Genomic DNA, 25,084 nt, shown 5'->3' on the forward strand with positions numbered 1-25,084 from the left:
ACAATGAATACTGTTCCAGAATTAAGGGCATCGATGACGTCCAAACGAGCCTGATCTTGATGGGTCGACCTCAGCAAATGGCACTTCCATGACTGGATGGCAAGTGTAGCAGAGCTAACGAGAAACAAAGCTTCGTCTTTGTCTTCTTCTGTGGTAAAAGATGCTTCATCGACCGCAGTAGATATGTCGTTCAGGGTCGAATGCAAGCTTTCACATTGGTCACAGAGCTCGTCATGGTTGTGTTTGCATTGCTGCCGTAGGTCAGAATCTTCGGAGTCACTCAGAGCAAATACACTGCAATGACTTGCGACGGGAAAAGAAGAGATCACGTGAACCTGAGTGAAAATAGGAAACACAGCTTGACACAAAGCATGGATTACCATGTTACTGCAACATTAACGACAAAAAATATATGCAATATGCATGCTTCATGTTATCTAAATCGAATAACCTCAATAATCTAGATAAAGTAGATAAAATCTATAGAGTAGATAAAATTTATTACAAGCATAATTTATACTGATAAAAAACGAATACCAAGAGCAAAAACCGAGGTATATTTCCCGGTCAGGGTGGATCTGTCATCGGAACGGTTTTTTTCGTGCTATACTTCCATCCATTTGTGAAATAAGATCACCCTGCTTGAAAAACATAATCCAATTTTTTTGGAACTCTTGACACTTTCGGTTGCTTACCTTGAAATCACCCTTCAGGTAGAATTTGGCCACCTTTAATGATTTCACGTATCGCACTTGCCACTCCTTTCAAAGACCAAGCTCCCCCATTTGAAGAACCAAGCCTTCTAGTCCATCGAACGCACGCGCCCCGTCTGCTGCGAAATAGTCAAGGCCTTGGAGAGACTTTCTGGTCGAGGACTTGCATTCATTTACAACACGCAGCATCGTCCGCTCGCTGAACGCCTCAAATCCAGTCTCTTTGTAGTACTGGGTATACTGACGCACTATCCTTTGCGGAAGGAAGTTTGACACCATGGTCCTAGTTAAACGCCCCAGAGCCGGCCTGTCACGAATCTCCTTTCGCTCAGTCAGTGAAGCACCCGAATTAAGTACAATCGGGAGGTTGTATGTTTGACTCCTATTAGGACAGTTTACCTGTGCGATTAGGCAATCACATGATTTCGAGTGCAATTTGGAATAAATAAGCACGAGTAAATTTTTTAAAGACTAACAAAATTGCACGAGCCCGTAGCGCGAGTGCGATTTGAGGTCTTTGAAAAAATTAACAAGTGCTTATTTATTCCAAATTGCACGAGAAAAATCATGTGATTACGTGTTAATAATATATATGGAAAAATGCCAGATGGCCTATCATAATTAAGCATAAGCAAAGCGCGCGCATCAAGTGCAAAACTAATTTATTCAAACCGTGCATTTGGTCAACAACAACGTAAAATCAGAACAATAATATGCAGTGGTATCTTCACATCTTTAAGGCGCAAAGAAGTTCAAAGTCCGGCTAAAAAAGTTAAAGCAATTGTTCAGTCTGTGTCCGTATCACTTTCGATGAAATGGAATCGTCGTTTTCGAGGTTTAACCATGTTTATTTTTAATTTTGGGTCTGCCGTTCGAGTCTGCCGTTAAAAACCTTGGATCGTGGTTTGATGAAAACATGAACATGGGCTGTCATTTCACCTGTATAACACCAGACGCATCAGAGAGTATTTATCTAAAGACTCCACAAAAACACTCGTGCATGCATTCATCACCGCATGTATTGATTATTGCAATGGTTTGCTGTATGGTCTACCAGCCGCACATCTCAACAAGTTGCAACGTATTCAGAACAATGCTGCCCGTCTTGTTTGTTCCCTTTCTCGTTTTTGTCATATAACTCCTACTTTGTTTTCCTTGCATTGATTACCTGTCTGTTTCAGAATTGAATTTAAATTACTTATTTTAGCGTTCAAGGCTATCCACGGACTCACGGACTGGCACCTCAGTACATTACGGATCTAATTAACGTTAAGCAACAATTCGGACGTATGATGTTACGGTCTCAGTCAGAACTATAATCATTGCCAACCAGGACCATAACTAAGAAAACTTTAGGTGATAGATCATTTATAGCATCTGCTCCTAAACTTTGGAACAGATTGCCATCAAATATAAAAGCAGTAAAGGATCTTAATTGATTTGAAACACTTATTAAAACACATCTCTTTAGACAGGCATGTTCGTGGTTGCTTTTATAGTTCGTTTTCATAATTTTATTTTTAGCTAGTCAAATTGTATATTCTTAGCCTTTTATAGTTCGTTTTCATATTTTATTTTGCTTAGTCTTACTGTATAGCGCATTAGATCATATCCACATGTATTTTGCGCTATATAGGTAATACATTATTAATTATTATTAATATTAAAGTTGACGCTTCCACGAGTCACAACAGACGCCGTGAAATGGCGGCCTTGGTGGCGGAACTGGACAAGAGATGGGTTGCGTTGGAGAGTCACGGCCAGGAACCAGCGGTTGACAGCCTTTTGAAGCATGCGCAGTTGACGAGGCTCCCAACTTAAACCTGAAAGACAAAGAGAGAGGAACAGCAATACTTATGATAAGCTGCGTTTGAGATGTTTGGACGAGATTTGGAAGGACTTCGTCGAGTATTTCAAGTTAATTACCCTTCAAAAAGTTAGTTCATGTCAACAAAGGAATCATAGCAATAGATAAAATAGACCAAAAGAAAGAAATTTTTTTCGCGCTTTGAATAAAAAGGGAGACAAAATGTCTTTTTTTCCTTCACTATTGTTTTGGAATGGCAACGAAAAGTCATTTAAAACCATTATTACAAAGCTTCAGAGCGTCCTGTCCCGATGCCAAATCTACGATATACAGGCCCTGTCGGAGATCTGGCGACAAATAGATGCCTTAAAACACGGTACTTGAAAACTGAAAGGAATACTTAAGCACTTCAGACTCAAGGTGAAAAAAAGGTTACATAGGTAGGGATGTTTCTTTTTCTCCTGTGAAAGGCTTAAAACTGTTCTATATCACCCAGAATGCAATTATTTTTTTGAAGCTCGGCTTGAAAAGTAAGTGTACACTATTCTATAAGTGCTCAAATCGAGCTGGTGATAACCAATCACGTTCGAGAACTTTGCTACAGTATTGATTTGTGCACCAATGGGACAGTGTAAAGTTCACGTTATGCTTGTAACTGGCCATTTAACGCAACATGCCTGTGTGACTACACGCGTTATATGCGTGCTGTTATAATTTTGTCAATCATTTGATGAATTACGGACCGAATTGGACTGCATTATGTCCAGCTTAGTACTGGTCATAAATGTCTACACATGTTTGTCATGGGTAGATTAGTTGTTCAGGGCGCGCTTATCACACAACAAGAGATTCAGCTCAGACTGATATACAGCAATACCCGTTATCAATTGTGACAGTTTTAGCCTAGACAGTATTTATTTTACGATTGATAGAATTGACGGTTTTAAAAACTACTGACAGTTATTAAAGTAATTCATTCTAATGTAATTCATTCTAATGTTTGTAATAAGATTTTAAAAAAAAAACCGAAGGCCATTTCTGCTGTAAAAAGTAACTGAAGGGTTGCTTGTTGGTCAAACCCTTTAACTCCCAAGATCTGATTGGTAATTCTCCCCTCTAGCTGCTACATATTTCCTTGTAAATTAGTAATGAGAATTTGCTGTTAGATCAAGACAACAACTTTTACCTGATAAGTTTAAATATTCTCATTAGCTGTTTGCGGGAAAATGTAAGGATATTATCAGGAGGACTTTCATGTTGATCACTTCTGGGAGTTAAATGGTTAACCTGGTGCTTGTCAATATATGGCAAAAACCACAACAGAAGAGGGTATCATAACTTTCTCCTCATTACCAGTACCTCGCAACAATCTGGGTAAAGCAACCGCATGTAACAGGGACTTGTATGAGACTGTTTGGTGTGGGTCTTAGGTTTCGAAACAGGAGTCTTCGTATCTTGGGAGTCTAGGATTTTACCATTGCCACCCCTACATAAACTATTTAAGAAAAACAACATTCAAGCAAACCTCAAACAGCCTCAGTGATTCCTCTATTGGTCTGTCCCGCCAGGGGCTGGGTGGGGGATTGTGGCCTTTGATTTCTTCATACTGCCGGTGACAGACATACGCTTGTCCCCTAAATCATCACAAAGTTGATGGGGAAAAAAAAAAAAAAAAAGGAAATTTGTCATTACTCTCAATAGCAGATTTGTTGCTATAGATGCACATCAATGTGATGAATGTTTACCTTTTGATGAGCTCTACAGCAAAATCATACAATTTTCCAAATTGTCTGAAGCATGGGTTATCTTCCATGGTTCAAAACCTGAAAAAAAAACCAAAAAACAAATGAAAGTGTGATGACAAAGTCTGGTGGAGAAGCTACACACAATTCAATTTTGGTTTAGTTAGGAAGGAGAACAATAAAGAGATAATAATTTGTTAGCATGTGCACTATGATTGGTCAATTTAGTAGGCTGTATCTCATGGTGCAGCCTGCTAAATTCAAAAGTTTGTTTGAATTGAAATCTTTCCTCTATTTGAATCCAGAAATAAAATAAATATCGTTTTCTTAATTTGTACAGTAAGTTATGGACCCTTGTTTTTTTTCCAAGAGGGTACATATCTTACATACTTTCCCATTGGCCCATAAAACCCAACAGAAAAAACTTGATCTGTAACTTACAGCACAGACCTTGAACTTGGTTAGTAAAAGGCATCAACAACCCATGAAGAATCAAATGTGGCTAATGATAGAGATGATCAAACAGGGACTGCAAATGAATCCACTTGGAAATTTGTGAATTAACCCTTTAGATGCCGCCATCAGTATGCATGTTCTCTATACTTTTCTCTATACATTTCATAAGATGCTGACTGGGAGAATTTAATATTTAACAATCAATAACTTCTTTAGTTCATGTTCATTTCCTTTATTCTTGTCACCTTAAAGTGTGATATATTGCTACATGTCCTCCCTCTTAGGGATCAAAGGATTAATTTTTGACGATGGGCATAAATTCTTTATCCGCAGTTCAAATATATGACTTTCATATATTCACATTCATAAATTCTTTGATGACAGTTAAAACTTCTTAAACTTGACAAGAGGAAAACTAAGAGAGATATGTCCACAGAAAATATTGGGCTTTTCCTGGAAATCTTCCTTAACAAAACTATTTTACTAACCAAGCCATTTGACCAAACCCAAAATTCCTGTGAAAAACTTTTCCTCTTTCTTCTCTGGGTTTGTGTCATCATATCTCAAGTAGCACACACTGTTGTGGGCCTGAGAAGAATTAATAGCAAATAATAAATACATATCAATAACAATGATAATGGTGATGAGATTCATGATGGTAATGAGGATGGGGACTTTAATGACGATCATGACTATAATGGCAATTACATCTTAAAATGTTAAGATAGAAATGATAATGATGATAACATAAACATGAGATTCAGTGCCAGGAGTCTGTTAAATACAACAGATTTCAACAATAACTGGCAGCATACACTCAACCTCACTGTGCCCAGTGGCACAGCTAATGCCTTAACAATGTCCCTCCAAATCACCATGTCTTGAGCTAATCTTGCATCACTCCCCACGTTATATAATGCACATGGCACCATCTTATTCATGACTTTACATATTTAACCAACAAACCAAAAAGAACAACCTCACATCACAATAGCTCAAAACTTACCAATCACCACAGACTTATACTACTTGAATCTAACATCAAATATCATAACTGCAAAAACTGACCATCACTTCACCCCATAAACCACACTACTTTTACCACTCAACTAACAAAAACTCTTCATTTGACTCCCATGAAGACTTCCACTAAGGTTGTTGAAACATCAGTAAGCACTACCAAAACATTCCTTCTCCAGACTACCCTTATCTGGACGATTAGACTAAACAATCAGAAAAAGCTACCAGAGCATTCTGAAGTGATACAGTATCACAAACCTTACTCTTGCATAACCAAAGTTGAAGTTGATAGCTTTGGCATGACTAATGTGAAGAATGCCATTGGGTTCAGGAGGAAATCTTCTTTGCACCTAGAAAAGTACAATCCTCAATAAACTCCATATAATATTTAGCTTGTCAGAAGATTCTCTGCAATGACTGCATAGGTACTGCATGTAAACTCAGGAAACACAGAAAAAAAATGACAGAAAATAATAATTAATTAAAGAAAATAAATATGGAAGTCTACAAATTTCACTTTGACAAAGAGCTACTGCTTGAAATGTCAGCTTCAATAACTCTTTACAGTGACCAGTTAACATTAATTAACAACTCAATTGTTACAACAAGTTTTATCTCGTAATGTCCCTAACTGACTCAGCACCACAGTTTCTTTGGATACTCAACCTCTTTTCACAAATTTCAGTAGTTGCAATAGCACAATAATCACAGTAGGACAGAAAAACATTTCTAAGCATATTGTGTTGCAGCAAAAATGGTCTCAAACAGTAAATTACAATAAAAAAAATAAAGTGTGAGCTGGGAACAAGTTATTGTAAGAATCTAGCCCAGGACAAAATAGAATGATCTCAGCCAGTTTTCTAACCCAAGTTCTCAGTTAACAGTTCATAACATGTACACATCCCCAAAGTATGGTGCATTGCACAACATTGAAACTGCGAGATCCTGTACAAATCATTTCATTACTTGAACAGTAAAACTATCTGACACTTACTCTTCCTCCAGTTCTTTCTAAATGTTCCTTTAGCAGTGTCATTGTCTTAGGGGTTACAACATAGGCAGGTGTAAGGTAGTTCTCACCTAAGTTTAAAAAAGGTTGAGAGAAAGTCCATTAGCACATAGACATAACTAAAAAAAAAAGTTACCAAGAGATTAAGGGTATTTTACATGTCCATTATAATAAACATTATTGCATCATGGCCTTAAAATAACTATTCCTAAAGGAGCCACAGTACACCAAAATGAGTCAACCCTTTACTCCTGAACATGATCAGTATGCATATTCTCCAAGCTATTCTTATTATTTTCCTAAGGTGCTGATGGGGAGAATTTGTTTAACAATCAAGAGCTGATCATTTCCTTTATTGTGACTTGGATGTGATATTGTCTGTAAGAAGAAACGCCAGTCATTTTAAAAGTTCAAAAAGTTGGTGGGATATAATAAGACAGGAGAGGCAAATATGAAGATGAATTATTAGATACATGCCAGAGTATCCTGGCTGAAAACAGATTAGATTAAAACTGATCACAAACCATATAATGTGGCCTGTATCCTGATCTACTGTATATTCACCTGGTTTGTGGAACTTGCTTGCCTCTCCAAACAAAGAACTTGTTTCATCATCTCCAGTATCACCATTCAATGAAACCTCTACAGCTGCGGAACGAGACTCTTTTGCTGGTTTTCCCTCTTTGCTGGGCTTGGCCTCCTATGATCAATACATGTACAGTCCATAACATTAACCCTTAACACCCTAACATCAGTAAGCATATTCTCCATACTGTTTCCAACACATTTCCTAAACAAGAATTTGTTTAACAATCAGAAGCTTCCAAGTTCGGTTGCTCAAAGTCCAATTAGTGTTAACCCAGGGTAAAATTTTAATCTGAGTTTTTTCATTCACTTTTTTTAAAAGCCTTTTTCAGATAATTACCTTTATTCTTATTTGGGCATCCAATCATCAAATTGTAGACAAAAAGAATAGTACTGAATTTTCTTTTACAGCTTTCAGATCTGAAAGCAAATTTCACACTAACCCTGGGTTACCTTAACCCAGCTTTGAACAACTCAGCACAGATCTTTAGTTGATGATCATTTCCTCTTTTCTCATAACCTTAGTGTTTGATTCTGGGATGAAACTTTGAGGAGAAATTATATGCTAATCACTCTGAGAGGGTAAAAGGATGATACTATGAGGAGAAATTATATGCTAATCACTCTGAGAGGGTAAAAGGATGATACTGTGAGGAGAAATTATATGCTAATCACTCTGAGAGGGTAAAAGGATGATACTATGAGGAGAAATTATATGCTAATCACTCTGAGAGGGTAAAAGGATGATACTATGAGGAGAAATTACATGTTAATCACTCTGAGAGGGTAAAAGGATGATACTATGAGGAGAAATTACATGCTAATCACTCTGAGAGGGTAAAAGGATGATACTGTGAGGAGAAATTACATGCTAATCACTCTGAGAGGGTAAAAGGATGATACTATGAGGAGAAATTACATGCTAATCACTCTGAGAGGGTAAAAGGATGATACTATGAGGAGAAATTACATGCTAATCACTCTGAGAGGGTAAAAGGATGATACTATGAGGAGAAATTACATGCTAATCACTCTGAGAGGGTAAAAGGATGATACTATGAGGAGAAATTACATGCTAATCACTCTGAGAGGGTAAAAGGATGATACTATGAGGAGAAATTACATGCTAATCACTCTGAGAGGGTAAAAGGATGATACTATGAGGAGAAATTACATGCTAATCACTATGAGAGGGTAAAAGGATGATACTATGAGGAGAAATTACATGCTAATCACTCTGAGAGGGTAAAAGGATGATACTATAAGGAGAAATTACATGCTGATCACTCTGAGAGGGTAAAAGGACCAAACTTCAAATCATACAATATTGTTTGAAAAATAGTTCATATATATAAATTATCCTTAACCCTTTAACTCCCAAGATCTCATTAGTAATCCTCCTTACTATCTCCTATACAGTTCTTGTGATTTGTGTTTGGAGAATTTGGTATTGGATCAACTCATAATCGCTTAACTGATATTTTTCTTCATTCTCATCGCTCGTCTGCTTGATATTGTATTGATATTGTAAGGAGAGATTCTGTCTTGGTCACTCATGGGAGTTAAAGGGGTAACCCTTTGACCCCTCAGAGTGACTTACAAGCCATCTCCATCAATCACTTATGCTGCTCATTGTCTGGTTCTACACACTTGGTTATATCAAGGAGGAAAATTTAAAATATGGTGCCATAAAGACAAGTCTCTGGTTACATCACCTTTGTTTTGAAAGCCTGCATGTCTGCTTCAGTTTTAGGTCCAAGCAAATCTAAGATCTGTAAAAAAAGTCAAAATACAAATGATAAATACCAGCCAACAAAAGAGCCATTGTTAAACATTAATAGTTACACCAGTGTGAAGTCAAACCTTCTAAAACATAAGTCACTAATATTCAAACATCAATATTTTCCTGCTTCTGAACATTTTGGAGCATTGTTCTCAATTTCTTCTAACAAATGTTCATAACATAACTTAGTCTCTACTTGTGACAGCAATCATGGATCTTCTATCTAATATAGGACATTTTCTTCAGTCTAAGGGCAACTTATTCCTGTCAGCAGTGAAGGCTTCCTTTGACCTGGTGTGAGTTTGATGTTCCTGGCAAAACTGATGGATGGAGTGACAACTGATGGACATACAGAAAGACAAGCAGACAGTAAGACTAATTTATAGCAAGCTATTGTACCACAAACCTGCATATCAATTTCTGCTTTCACAGCTTTTCCATCTGCCCACTTTAACTTCTCTCTCGCCTTTCCTAAAATTTCAAACAAAGTAAAAACAGGTCATATATCTTTACTAATACAAACAATACCTATTAAATAAGCTCACAAGAGGATTTATAATTTTCAGGGCTTCCAGACCAGGGGCACATTAGAGGGGGCCTTTTTACAGAGGGGCTTGTCAGAGAGGGGCTTATTAGGGAGGGACTATTTACAGGGGGGAGGCATTATGAGAGAGGGGACTCATCTGAGAAGGTTCATCGGAGAAAGGGGCTCATTAGACACTGTGAAAGAATAAAGTCTCATTCTAAACTCACCCATTATTATTCCAACATTGAATTTGTAGCGTTTCTTCAACAATTCTTCCTTGTGTTTCTTGATAAGTTCTTCAACCTTGTGAAAAAAAAAGACAAATAATATCAAACAAAAAGTCCCTGAAATGAGTGTTATCTTAATCCTTAGTATTATTAATGGTATTATTAACCCTCTACAGCCTAGCATCAGTAGACATATTCTCCATACTGCTCATCATACATTTCTCAAGTTGCTGACAAGGAGAATTTGTTTAGTAATCAAGAGTTTCTTCTGTTGATGATCATTTCCCTTATTCTCATGACATTATTGTGTGATTCAGGGATGATATTGTAAGGAGAAATTAAATGCTAGTCACTCTTAGAGGTTAAAGGGTTAAGTTGTTGTACATGTAAGTGATTCTCCCTTTCAACTGATATACAGTACCTTGCAATTCAAGTAAGTTAAGTGAAACTGATGTGAGCTACTTTAAAAGAGTAAATCAAATCTTTCAATTTTTTACTTACACAGTCTTCAATCTGATCAGGTGTGATGTTTACTCCAATACCACAATTTTATTCAAAGGCAGCCACATCAACAGGCAAAACTGGATTGGCCTTCATAAAATCCACCGCAGCTAAGATAAAATAAAAGTAACACATAATATGAATATTAATTACCTGATTGAACCCAGGGGTAGAATTTATTTATGTCATCTGATCAGATGAAGGCAGTCTGGAGAAGTACTAATGTTCATATGAGTCTGTGACATTTTGACAACCCCAGGGGAAGTCTTCATCTTGTCTCCATTCTGATGATGACCTCCACAATGATTTTTAAAATGTCACTCACTTCCACCAACTGCAGTCCTTCTCAATTTACCCAGACAATCAGACAGTACCATCAAATTTATCAATCTCCTGAAACACCTTCGAAATAATTAATCACCAACTATACAATAAGTATTCTAAATCACCAGGTTCAAGGTCCATACTGTAACTTATGAACAATTTTTTTGCACAGGTCAAAAAAATTCCATTGGGGAAAATCCCAGCATAAAAAAAAACCATGTTCTGTAATAATGATAATGATAATAATAATAATAATAATAATAATAATAATAATAATAATAATGATAATAAATTTAATAGTTATATAGCGCAAAATTCATTAAAGGTATATGATCTAATGCGCTTTACGATAAATTTTTAAAATATCAAAAGAAACTGCAGGGAATATGATAGTTAGATTACAAAATGAAAACAAAGTTATATTTAACAATAAATTAAAAAGCGATAAAAAATCTCTATTGTAGATAGTCTAAAAATGTTCACACCGTTAACAGTATGCTTGTTTAAAAAGATACGTTTTCAGTTGTTTCTTAAAATATTTACACTACTTAAACTTAATTTACAGTATGAACCAAAAACACAAGGTTAGTAACTTAAAAATATTTTTTTTTCCATCTCTGGGTTAAATTAGAGAGGGTAGATTTTGACCAAAACACACTTTTTGATTTAGCACACCATATAGTAAAAAAAGGCTAAATATGAACTGACCAATCATGATGCACATAGTAATTCAGAGATATAGCAAAAAACCTGATCAGTCACAGCTTCTCCTCCCTCTCTTTTGCTAGATAGCAACATCATACCTGTCAGTTGTATCGCAGATGCCAACTTCTTGTTTGCAATGTAGTTACTAACAAACTTGATCTGTGATTCATCTTTGATATTGCTGCTTGCCAAGGAGTACATCAAAACGCCAGTGGGTTTTTCAATCGCATCTGTGGATTTTTCTTTCACCTGTTAAAAACAAAAAAATTGTGATGCTCAATCTAAGCATAGAGAAGCAGTGAACACAAGAAATAGCCATCATCAATTCTACAGTGTAGGACAGTTGTACTATGGACACTAGAATCTATTTGCCCCAGCCTAGTGTCATACTGACTGTTTCACAAAGGTACAAGCATGTCTTCACAATTCATTAGATACAAAGAAAAGGGCAAAAAGGAAAAAGGAGATCAACTACAAGGCCAAAAGATTACAGAGTGACCATGGGCTTAAAAAAGTACAACTCAAAATTGCTCCTGCTTGTCCTTATTTTGTGTGCTTCATTTTGTGTCTTGATTATTTCATCTCCATTAGCACTCTGAGGCAAGTTGTTCAAAGGCCAATTAGCACTAATCCAAAGTTAAATTTTAATCAGGGTTTCTTTATTCCTTTGATTCAATAGCCTTCTTGGGATAATTTTCATGATTTTTTTTTTAGCATCCAAGATAGAAAAGGAAAAAAAATTATACCAAAATTATAATTTCTTTTTAAACTTTCAGATCTGAAATCAGGTTTCACACTAACCCTGGGTTATCTTAACCCAGCTTTGAACAACCCAGCCCTGCTTTACAAATGAACATGCAGGATGCAAGTAGAGAAAGATAAAAAAGAGTGTAATTGCATGAACATAAAGCCAGATATTTACACAAGGTCAAGGATAAACCAAGGTTTTACACAATCAATGGGCCTGAGGCACACTCTATAAGAGGGTTGATTGACTTAAAAATGCCCTTTCACTGCAAGCTTTCAGCTATCTTGACCCTGTTCCCAAAAATAAATGTTCAGATAAAGGGTTCAGTTAAACTGAGGATTGTTTACAAAGTGGTTTTGTTCTTTGTTTAAATAATCAGCACTCAGTGACTGAGTTAGGTCCATTTGGACAGCAAATATTTAGCTTTGAGTCATGACATACAAACCTTATACATTCTCGTCCAGTCCTCTCACTCACTCAATTTGTACCCAATATATTACCAGTGTACTGTTCAAAACCAATATATGCTCATTTACATAACAAATCTTCATTCCAGTAGTGCATTTTAATTTCATCACAAAAAAGCAAGATTTCCAATTATTGCAAGAATCGTAAGAAAGAGGAAAACTTAAGACTTTATGTCACCCATTTATGTTACTATTACATGTAAGTACCAGTTATTGCATCAGCCTACGAAGAACTGATCGAGCTGATATAAGATAAAGAGATTGCAGTAGCACCTTTAACAAACATTCTCAGCCAATCTAACGAGATCACTAAAAACATACAAACATTTTTTCAAGCAAGTGCATCCATGATCAGTTAATACTCCACAAAAATCACAGGCTATCAAAATCTATCGAATGAAAACCCCAAGCTTTAACTCACCAACGTTATGATGGATTCCAGTCGCTTCGAAAGCGCATCATTCTTCAGTGTTTCCTGAGCTTTCTGCTCGCTTAAACCAATACTTTGGAAAATTCCAGCCTTGTCCATCACCGATCCATTAACAATAACAGGAGAAAAATTCTCACAAAGCGCGGAAGCAAAAGAACAAAACCTTATTCTACGAGGAAACAGCCACATGCATGGAATAGACTATACCTTTGTAGCCGCGCAAGCTCGTTCAAGAAGACTAGGTCGAGACTGGCTTGGTTTATTGGATCTGCGTTTATTTTGGCGGTGTCACAGTACGTTTCCTAAGGTGGACTTGCCAAGGTGTTGACAAGAAGAATTTGTGTACCAGTCAAGAGCTTCTTTAGTTTTGTGATCATTTTCTTTAATGTTGTGACCTTCATGCGTGATTTAGGGGTGATATTTTAAGGAAAAATCAGGTACATAGATAAATACATCAATAGAATGATGAACTTTGCTCCAGAGTAGCCCATTCAGCCTCGTGTCTGGGCTGTGACTAAAAGTGAGACTGGGACGTGGGACTCGGACACGTGGGACTCGGGGACGTGGGATTCGGGGACGTGGGACTCGGGGACGTGGGACTCGGGGACGTGGGACTCGGGGACGTGAGACTCGGGGAAGTGGGACTCAGGGACGTGGGACGCGAGGACTCGGGGACGCGCGGGGACACGGGGACGTGATAAACAAAAAACACCTGCCATTTGCGCTGAATTTGTAGAGTATAATTTTCGGTGGTCTCGAGAAAGCTATTTTATGCTGGAGAGCTTGTTAGTAGTAGCCGATGGTTTTCAGCTTCCATGATTCGGCAGGACATGTTTTCTTGCTTATTTGACCTGAAACTGTCAAAAACATCGTGGGCAGCTATGGAGGACTTTCCTGGTGAGTAACTATGTTTTCTTCTCGATCCTTTAACATCAGTGCCCTATCCTTGTTAAAAAAGAATAAGGAAGAAAACACAGCTACTTGCCAGGAAAGTCCTCCATGGCTGCTCACGATGTTTGACACGCTGCGTTGAAACTATTCTGTACCCAGAGTTCTTACGGTCAAACAGGCAAGAAAACATATCTGGCCGAACCATGGACGCTGGAAATCATCGGCTACTACCGACGAGCTCGGGTGACGCTATATCGAAGGCATTCGTCGAGGGTCGAACACACAAGTTTATAGTACAGCGATTAAATTTAAAATAGGTTATGTAAGCTTCAGCACTTGTTCCCACGAAAAGTTCAAGAGATGTACAAGATCGTCCTGAATAGGAGCCTCAGTTTCTTGATTTTCTTTTGAGTATTTCGTGGTTGTCATAAAATAACTACTGTGATATATTTCTTTTGAACTATTTTCACGGGATTTTTACCCGTGAGCTAAATGCAAATACAAATATATTTTTATAATGGGCATACAAAACAGCATGACACCGTTACTATTTTCTTCCAGTATCAATCATTAGAAGAAGAAATATTACTAAATGCGTGATCGTGTAGTTTACAGCGATTCCCGAAATCCTAGATTCATGAAAACAAGCCATCAATACATACTTCTCCGTTTTTGTTTAGTCACATGTGACTCTCAGATAAAGATATACAAAAACTGATAAAAATTTTTTCAGTATGTTTGAGCTATTTACTAGATTATCACTGCGCCAATAAGCCATCAACCCATGCCATCAACCCAAAGTGCTTTTTACAGGTGTCTATCGAATCGTTTCTCACTTTCATTTGATTAATTAAATATTTTTTTTTTAATTTGCCCAAGTATAATAGTAACAAAAGAGTTTTAAAAAAAAACATAATCAGATTTCTCCTTGGGAAAGAGGAATCGTCTAAAGTGAGTCTCGTATTTTAGCAACCGCTTGAAATCTTCATTTCGCTCCAATTGTTAACTTCGCTTCAATTTTTAAGTTTATTTTGTTTGTTGAAGAATATTAAAGATTGTGTGTTGGACAAGTACGAGTGATTTTGGCCTCAATACATTCCTTTGATAAATCTAGATCTGACTTATGGAGTCATCGTTCTGAGTATCACTGAAAGGACTGGATTTTCAACAACAATAAGGATAATAACAATGATATTGATATTCTCTGATGCGACTTACAACCCTTTAGAGAGAACTTTATCAAGACTGCATTGAGCAGTTCACAACTTCTTCAAAAGAAATTTAGCAGATGCCTCCAGTTTTTCTAATTTTTGGAAACAAGGCCACACCACAACACCGGGAGCAGCGTTCCCTACTTTTTGCGAAAACTGCGAGGATTCTTTAATGTTCCCTGTGAAACAGTACAGAGATATAAATAGTGGCGTATAAATAGTGAAACAGCGTAGCTACAAAATAGAATCATGTATCACGAAATAAACAATGATACACGATTTTCTGTTTCGAGTTCGATGAGCTCATATTCAGCTTCTTCGATAGCGCCGGTGTTACCAAATGCACCGTTTCGTTACACACTTGTGGGGCAAATCACATTTTCACAGGAGTTAAGGTGAGGACAGAATAAGTTAATAGCGACCTAATGCAGTGAATGAGATAAACGGGTATTGACTAAAGATACCTAAAGATACAAATGAAAGAAATATCGATCTTATTCACTCGTCACGAACGCGGGGGGATGGAAAGAAATCATTAACTTTCCTCTCAAGGCCATCGGATTTTACGATCTGAAGTTCACCCACATAGCTTTAGATTTCTCTTTAATGAGCCATGACATACAGTGGATACATAAAGGATCATCCTGCGTACTGCTGAAATCATCGATGTCAAAAGTGTCATGTCTAAATAACACATAGTGAAAGAAAGAAAATTTCAAGCTCCTTCGTGACAAAGGAAAAAAATCATTTCTAACCGACGACCGAAAAAAAGACCCTATCCGTCATATCAAGTTAAACGACAGAGTAAATATCAATGCTGACATGTTGATAAACATAACAGACCTTAAGGTAGCTTATTTATCTTCCCATGAGGGATCTTTGAAGCTACGGTATTTCTGATTTCAGTATCATGTGTGTCACTTGTCTGTATGAACTATTATACAATTATTTATGGCCTCGCTTACTGCATCCAAACTCAGCAGACAATTCTGGAGCTCAAAGACAAAGAGAGTTAGGCCTCAAATTTCTCTTCCAAATTAACGACAACTGGTTCAGTAACAATTTATTTATAAAATTCCTGTACGATACACTGAAGGTTTCTGTACGCAAAGATGCACGGAGTGCATAGATTTAAAAAATTCTGGAATAACTTCCTCGGATGTTTCTTTAAGAAGAGTACTTATGGTATTCGCTTTAATTCTTTACAAGACGCGTAACGATTTGAATATGCTTTTCTCTAGATAAAGCGAGAAGTCAATTATTTTCTTGGGAAAGAACTTTATTGGAGTTGAATTTATTGCAAGTAGTCTTCAGGTGAGGAAAGATAATGAAGAAATATTTAGGATATTATAATCGAAAGACGGGAAAATTTGAAAAAAAAATAAACATAAAGAATACATATTATCGATGTGATTTCTTTAGCTTTGTATCTCCTCCGATGATGAATATGTGCAACTTGTTATTACGAAGTACAAGTAGATATCAATGCAGCAAAAAGGGAGTGATCTTTGAGAACAGAAAAAGTTATCACTAAAAGCAAAGTATCTCGATGTAACACTAAATTTTTTTACGTGTAAAAGAAAGACAGTGAATGAAAACAACTGACACATGGATGCCCATTTAATCTTGTTCGGAAATCGACTACATACTGACAAACCCATCTGGACTTTGTGAATCAGCATCGTTTTCATATTAGAAAGGAACAGATTTTATGATTCCAAAACTGATTGTATCAGGATGAGATCTAGAGCGCCACAGAATTTCAGTGGACACTTACGCTTTTGACTGCAAAAATATTTCGTGCAGAATTGGCGGGAATTATTTACAAGAAAAAAGTTTACCGCTATTATTTTTAGAAACTTTATGAAGTTGTCACGGTGAAAGCGGAAATGAAAATTTGAGAGAACTGTAACGCTAATGGGAAGATGACCAAAAACAAATGTGTATCATATTGATCAAGGGATATATTGAGTTGATCACTTGAAGAGAAATTGCATCGGTACAATATAATTCACGGTATGAATTTATCCTTGTCGATTCAGTTATGACAGAGTGTAACATGGCCTGCTCTGAGGAGAAAAGAAATTTTGCGGATTGAGAGTGTTTTGCACCAAAACGGAAATAACTAAATTTAAATGACAAGATAAATTAATCGTCATGCAGAAACATGTAAACAAATAATAATCATAGAGAGAATAAAACAAACAAACAAAAAAACAAGCAAAATAACTTTCTTAGAGAAGAATAGCAATTGTGATCACGAAACTGGGTTTTAGACGAGGTTAGATCTTTTAAACTCGTGGATATGTAACCTTGTTCATTTATTCATCGAAATTGTTGTAAAGCAAAATATTATTTTGATATTTTCAGGCATGTAGAATTAACAAATGACATCATTTGGAGAATAGAGAGATTCAGAGGATGACAGTTTAACAGGTACAAACCAATTTTCATTCTGCAACTGATTAGAGCTGTTTAGAGCTCATGTCATTTATAATGAAAGATCGTAGTCTTAATTTTCGTGCAGCTGACAACAATTAAGTTTAATTTCAGTCGAATTTTCTCAGGTTATTGTTGTCAGACGTGAAAATATCTCATTAACATACACTTATAAATTTCATTGGTTTCGCTCATTTGACTCGTGGTTAAATAGACTGCACGCGATGCAATTTCCTAAACCCTCTAACTCCTAGAGATGAAATAACTTGGAACGTATCCCTGTAATATCAATACGTTACCCAGCAAACAGGTAATGAAAATACTCAAAGTTTTATCTGGTAGAATTTGTTCTCTTTGAACTAACACCAAACTTCCGTATCTCCTATGAAAGGAAACATGTAGCCGCTAGAAGGGAGAATTAACAATTAGATCACGGGAGTTAAAGATTTAAATGTGCGTGATCATTATGCGGTAGAGGCGCGTGATGAGTATGTGACAAAGCTAGATAACGTGATGTACATAATTATAGTTCTCGTCAAAGTCAAAACCAGCAATTATCTATCGAAAACAAACGAAGCTCGAGGTTGAAAAAAAAATACACAATCCCTTCGTTTCTTTTCGTAACATTCGCGATATATGGTAATATAACAACGGTAATATGGTTGTCTGAAATATTACAATTTTTTCAGTTTTCAAAACGTGACATCTCCACCGCACGCTGTAAATGTACCATTTATATCTTCACATTTAAAGGTATCAAGGTCGTTATTAGAACCGAATTTATTAACATGACAGTTTTACTTCCCATGAAGGCTTTTTTTAAAACATTTTTCAATTTTTTATCTGAAGCTGAATTCAATTTTTCTTGTAATAAGGAATTGTTGTATTTCAATGTCCGAAATTGAATTGTTTTCCGGTGAGCTGAGTTTCGATGTAGCGGATCTCTGTTTTCCATGCTCTTATATAAAAATTGTATTTCATTCAAATTTACAATCGATAGCTTTGAATAAAAAGGATGATACATGTCTGCTTGTGGATGCAAATTTATCTTCTTGAATTGAATTATCTCTTTGAAGGTGCAAAAGATGTCATGAACACTCGATAGTAAAATTCGTATCAACGCGCGGTTATCTAATACTTCCTTTATACGTGTGTGTTACTGAACAAGTGTGAGCTTAAGAAGGCTGTACATCGGCCAATTTCCCCCATTGCATTTTAAGGACCGAGACGAAGGCTTCGTCAGCAAAGGATCAAAGGATATATTACATGAGAACAAAATCTTTTTGTGCACCATGGAATTACCAAATGAATCTGCTAGTTTCGTTGTGATTTTTGTTTTGTTATCATTTAGGACGAATATGTGACCTCTATTTTAGACAGAAATACTGGAAAAGCTTTTATTCTTGTGACAAGAATATACTTTTTGGTTACAACATTATACGAGGTATTCAACAAGCTACAAGCATTTCTTTTTTTCCTTTTGTGGGGTATCAAAGTGGTAATCAAAACAAAACACATTTTGCTCTCTCGGGTAGCTGATCAGAGCACAGGTTTGCTGCTCGCTCGCGGGTCCTACCTAATCATAAAATAGGTCCGCAATGCGTACATGTGTGGCTTACGAAATTGAGCTGCTTTTTAGTGTCCGGTGTCTCATTGGGTTTCTATTAGAAGAGTTAATATCTGATTACCATTAGATAGTTTTCAATACTGATCCTGTTCATCAATAACACAAGATAACTAGCATACAAAAATCCTGAAATGTTTATTCTGAAGATGAGAGTTATCGGCCAAACTTTGTTATGGAGGTCTCATTTTGACAACAAAAGTTGCACATGTAACCTGAGGATTTAAGGAACTGAAAAAACATCAGCATAATCTCCCATGGTGGTCTGATAGATTCAGTCATGATTATGTTTACGTAACGAAGTGGAATTTACTTCTGAAGTTTGTAGGTTGATTGTCTTTTCCAAGACAAGTGATGTGAAATGTACTCTAGGGAAGAATTTCATATAAATATTTTTGACATTTTGTGTACCAGTACAGAAGGAAAAAACTTTGGAGAAGGGCAAGGACATTCGGGAAATGATGTAATCTACACTAGAAGTCATTGGGAGCTTGATTTGGTTTGAATGTATGACTAATGTTGGACAATACCTACATGTAAAGTAACACAATGCTGAGTGTAGGTTTCTTTAGTCCATTAGGGCATAAAGTTAAACTTTCAGTTGGTTGAGAGCAAAACGTCTTCTATAATTATTGTATTTAGGTTTTGTGGGACTGTATTTTCAATAAAGAACACAAAAAAATTTAGTTCAGGTAGGTAGATATGAGTTTGGGAATGGAAGAGTCTAGGGAAAAAAGATAAGTGCATTACAAGATCAGAACACAAGCAATATTTTAATAAATCATATGTTGAGTTAAGTACTCTGCAGTAACATTACATTAACGTTGCTAATAATTTTTAACCCAATAAGATTTACAATTTGTCCTGGAGGTTTTATTTAACAGAAAGTTCATTAGAGATAGAGTGTCACCATAATAGATTTCAGGAACAGTAATCAGAGACATAACTTAAACACAGCAGAGTTCAATGTACAGGCAAGCGCATGATGGTATGAAGTTTTCTTATTATTGAAATTGTAATTTCATGCCAGTGAGTCTACCAAATTCAAGTTATGTGGAGAAATGAATAGGTGAACTTGACATCATCATGCAAATGGTCAACTTCACATCATCATGCAAAGTGCTAATCTACCATACAAAAAGGTCCAAAACAAACATGGTAAACAACTGAACTTCATGTATCACTTTGTGTTAGAGCACACAAGAGGACTTGTGAGACCTGCTTCACTCTCATTTGCCAGAACAAGATTGAACTTCTGGTACCAATCAAAATTCAGAAAGACTGTGACAGTTTGGAACTGATCTGTTAAGACTGTGCTTCTAAGGGGTCTACAGATGTGATCAGAACCCTGGGTCTCTGAGGATACCTGATGGTTATCTAATCCACATCAAGTAGCTCTAACTTTTAACAATAAATGTAACAAATGTCAGTTCCATTGAACTGTCTTTATAAAAACTCAACAAAGTCTAAGCTAAGTTAATTAAAGTGTACTTTGGTATTCTAAATAAGCAGAAGTAAATTTTTCACAAACAACGAATCTTGAGCTCATAGGGTGTGTGCAGTTTAAAGTATTTGAAAAATTTACAAGTGCTTATCATATGAGAAATCATGTTATTTATTATTCATAATGTATACATGAAAGATACACATTCACAGGAAATCAACAAACTGATGGCAGATAAATTTGACAGTATTGACTAAATGAAGTGTGTGCCATCAAAATTTGTCCTTCAGCTGAATTATTAGTCAGGAATGCAATTTTGTTAGTTTATCAATATACATAAAAGTATCCAAGCTTTTGTTTATTTTTGTCAGCTACTGCATGTATCAATCAGAACAGCCTACTTTGTGTAAATCTGATTGGTTTCTAATGTGATCTATTGTTGCTGAGCCTAGTTTATATTATTTTGTACATGAGTTATTATTTTTTCACTAATGATAAATGAAAAAGGCACCTAGCTATTTTCAGCCAATCAAAAAATTTTTCATGTATATCAGTATTGTGCTGAATTCACCAAACCAAACAAGTAACTGAAAAGGAGTTTTAGTCTACCAAATAAAGGCCTAATACACTTGTATTGCTACCAAGTACTGTGGTAGTGAATAATTCTGGCCATAACTTGGAAAACATAACACTAATCACATTTCAGTTAACATGAAAGCACTGGGCTCCTATTTATATTTTAATAAAAGCAAAACCACTTTGTAACTGAGTTTCAATGGATTACTCCCCAAAGTTTGGAATCAATCACAATAGAAATTTAGCACCATGTTGACGACAAACTGCAGTTTCAGGTTAGGCATTAGATGTTTATGACTTTTACTAGTTTAGCTATGTAAACATGAAAGTATAATTTCATTTAAAGAGGCCGTCAAATTGAATTTTCAGATAACAGCAGTGTTTGATTTTCTAATGGCAACAAAAAAGTCCTATTTTCATTACTGGCTAAAAATGGTTTATTCTATTCGCATTTGATGACATGTAATGTCATGGGTGGCAGGGTATTCTGCAGTTTAACCAAAATTTTATCTTAGCATGTACTAAAAAGACTGGTTAAGTAATTTTCTTACTGAGCATGTGATATTAACAGAAATTCAGGATAAAAAATGTTCCGGTAAATGACTTACATGAAATGTGACTGCACAGAGAGTCAATAATGACTCCTAAGTTTCAATGTGGCGCGACCTGCACTAAAGGTCCAGACCATGAAATGTTGGCCTGTGAGAGCACAACTTTATGCGATAATCTGCATTTAGAAGACATGCCCACTGTAGGAAAGCCAGTGTGTGAAATCTAAGCAACAAAGATAAATGAAAAACGAGATAAAAAAACCATCTTTAACAGCGTGTTACAGCTACCTTTGCAAAATGGTCACTCTCTGAAGCTTTTTCACTTGGCCGAGCATAAACCACACAAGAGTGTAAACCACACAAAAACAGTTACAGGATAAACCAATAATTGCATAAAAACTTAGGCAAATGCAAGCACAAAAAACAAAGTTTATTTCCAACAGAAAGCATGGGTGAACACAATTATGCATCTAGTTTCATTCTGATATTGACGTTGATTTAACAGTCTCTTCTCTCTACATTCTGCTGATTCATTTGCAATTTTTTGTCTTTGATACTGAGATTAGGTTGCCAGCCTTTTTTTTCTTGATTCAGAAGATTCATTTGCATGTTTCTTTTCCCTGTTCAGATGCTGCTGGGCCAGCCTCTTTTCCCTTGATTCCTCACTTTCATTTACCCTTCTTTGTTTCTCATAGTCATGTCTAGCAATCAATCGTTTTTCTTTTTCTTCTGGTGTTTCAGTTAAAGACTTTTGCTTCCTTTTCATGTGTTGTGTTTGGTTCTTTTATTTCTGAAAGGCAATTGTTCAATTTTTGGACTCTCGTGAACATTTTACAAATCAAGTTCATTATATCTCTGACAAAGACACCTTTAATTTCAAAAGAAACAACCCCTCTTTGTAGGCAGGAAAATTTTCAAATATGATACAAGGTTTTCAATTCCTTCAGTGGTAAGCAAAGTACATTTCCCAAATGAGTGGGGAATCCCATGCAAATCCCTGGAATGAGCATCAAAAATTTTAAAGCTTTGTTCTGAATTCTTAATCGCTGCAACAGTATTAATTCCAATCATAAACAAACAACAATTGTAGTTAAGTTGACAATTTGAAAACACTTCTGTCAGAGAATTTTGAAGAGACATTTATGGCCCATTATTTGATGTCATGAACAAACTTCCTGTTAATGACTCACTATATTCAAATGTGTACATTTTAATGTAAATTGAAACAATACATGGAACATCAGTTAAAAGCAAATAATCATTTGTCTGGATAGAACATCTTATAGAAGTATACAAATTATTTCCAATGGTAAGAATATTATTCAAAGTGGAAGAAGTCCACAAACTGATATCTTCTATATGATGATAAATAATAGCAGTAAGTGACATTGCTACACATTGCTTACCAGTATTTTCACCAAAGAGAGCTTCATTTCCTTGACTGTAATCAGCACATATTGTTCTTGTTGGATCGATGACATCAAATATTGTAGGTCCTGGATTTTCCTCTACATCACTTGCCTGCCTTACAAGCAATGGAATATAGGCATTGTAGAAAATCATTTGTGAAAACCAAAACATCATATCATTCCACATTTTGTGTTGTCCAACAACTTGTTTCAATACGGGCAAGTAAAATACATTTAAATAGAACATCACAAACATTAAACTCCAAAAATGATCATTAAAACGTGATAAGATATCCTTTCTTTCCACGAAATTGTCATGAAAGCCATTACTTGACCGGTATTGTTCAACCGAGATTCCCATACTTACTTTTTTCGTTTCGAGATATGCCTCCGTGAATTCTCAACAGTGCAAGGAGAAAGCAACTGCAATACAACTTATTTCACTTCCTGGCACTTTCAGGTGGCTTAAGACACTTTAAAACACTTTCAAAAAATTTCAGACACTCAGTGGTGCAACCCGCACCGATAGATCAAGCCGATAGTTGTTGGCTTGTGAGAGTGCAATGACTCCTTTCAGTGTGGTACAACCCGTACCGAAGATTCAAGCGGTTAAATATTGTCTTTTAGGAACTTTAAAGCTCTTGTACAAGCTGCACTTATAACACAAGGCGGGTCTGGGTGTGTTGGCTTGTGTGAGGAGAAGTAACGCGTGATATGATCACCTGAAAAAGTTACTCGAGACCACGCTTACAATCAAGATGGCTGACTCAGATTAGTGCGCTGTACGATACCACGATACTAGACCACGTGAAAGGCGCTCGACTCTCGTGGACAAATAAATAAATAAATCCGATCGTGCCATAATGTGGCTGCACAGGTTGTGTAAGCCACACAATAAATAGCAGAGAAATTGGAAAAACGTGTCAACACCAGAATCACGACGACTACGACTTCGTGATCACGTATGAAAACGAAACCTCGTCAACGACACGATTAATTATTCTAATTTTTTCTTAAACGCCCTGGAACATCAATCCACCTCCTCGCGAAACTTGACACGGTAATCGTCGACGGTGAATAAATTTTTGTATTCAAATGGTCGAACTACGTATTTACAAAGTGGTTAATAGTATCATTTCTAACTGGTTATCTGTCAGAGTTCGGTTTTAGTAGATCTACCTTTTCGCACGATGACTGACTAAGTGGCACAATGTTTGCGCGTTTACATCGTGCGCTGGAAGATAAAACTGTGGGCTCAGTAAATGCTGATATTGGAGCAGAATCCTGTGCTGTAGGGCAAGACCACCTCAGCAGCTTCACGGAAATTTCCTATTTACTACTATATTGCAAAAGATTCTTCTTTTGATCAGCAATTCGTTCACAAATAATTTTAAAGTTCTCTTTTGCTTTCCGATATCAAAAGCTTTTTTTTTTCAGTTTTATTTCGCTTTCAGTCTACTTCCTCCCCCAAATGCTCATATGGCCCGGCAGTGAATTCATTCAATGGCCTATAAGATTAAGCTATGCAGGAGTCTATGTGTTGCGCTTGGCTTTCAATTTGTTGTAGATGATGTTTCTTGATAACAAGAATTTTGATGAATAAGACACTTTCCAGTGCCATCTTTTCCAGTCCCTGAAAATAACCTCGTATTCAGTGCCTTTTTTTAATTCGAAATGAACAAATTGGGTCCTTCCCCAACAAAAGGGACCAGCTACTTCGGTTATTCAAAATTTCTTGGCTCCTTCAAAAACAATTAATGAAGGAGTTTATTTACTGGAACTTATAATTCTGTCCAAAAAAAGACTATATCCAGCAATTTTGGATACTTTGAGGGACATTTTTCACTTGGGTAACTTTATAAACCAGCTCAATGACTAAGTATACAATGTTTTCTT

General features: G+C 36.3%; 1 protein-coding gene and 1 pseudogene across 2 annotated transcripts; both read right to left on the reverse strand.

Moving 5' to 3' along the window:
- Positions 1 to 2,262: 2,262 nt before the first annotated feature.
- On the reverse strand, positions 2,263 to 13,308 carry LOC149045946 (glutamine--tRNA ligase-like; annotated as a pseudogene). The gene is made up of 13 exons (XR_016186689.1): positions 13,035 to 13,308; positions 11,497 to 11,647; positions 10,370 to 10,479; positions 9,869 to 9,944; positions 9,522 to 9,586; positions 9,048 to 9,104; positions 7,312 to 7,447; positions 6,733 to 6,818; positions 6,002 to 6,088; positions 5,207 to 5,306; positions 4,266 to 4,343; positions 4,046 to 4,154; positions 2,263 to 2,536 (listed from the first exon to the last, which is right to left on the reverse strand). The product of XR_016186689.1 is annotated as a glutamine--tRNA ligase-like (transcript).
- Positions 13,309 to 19,962: 6,654 nt separating this feature from the next.
- On the reverse strand, positions 19,963 to 23,549 carry LOC149045947 (uncharacterized). The gene is made up of 2 exons (XM_089206709.1): positions 23,186 to 23,549; positions 19,963 to 22,002 (listed from the first exon to the last, which is right to left on the reverse strand). The coding sequence occupies exons 1-2, from the start codon at positions 23,547 to 23,549 to the stop codon at positions 21,962 to 21,964; spliced, it is 405 nt and encodes a 134-aa protein (XP_089062835.1). The 3' UTR covers positions 19,963 to 21,961.
- Between the last annotated feature and the right edge of the window lie 1,535 nt (positions 23,550 to 25,084).

Source organism: Pocillopora damicornis, chromosome 5 (assembly GCF_964200805.1).
Source record: "Pocillopora damicornis chromosome 5, jaPocDami1.2, whole genome shotgun sequence".
Taxonomy (NCBI): Eukaryota; Metazoa; Cnidaria; class Anthozoa; order Scleractinia; family Pocilloporidae; genus Pocillopora; species Pocillopora damicornis.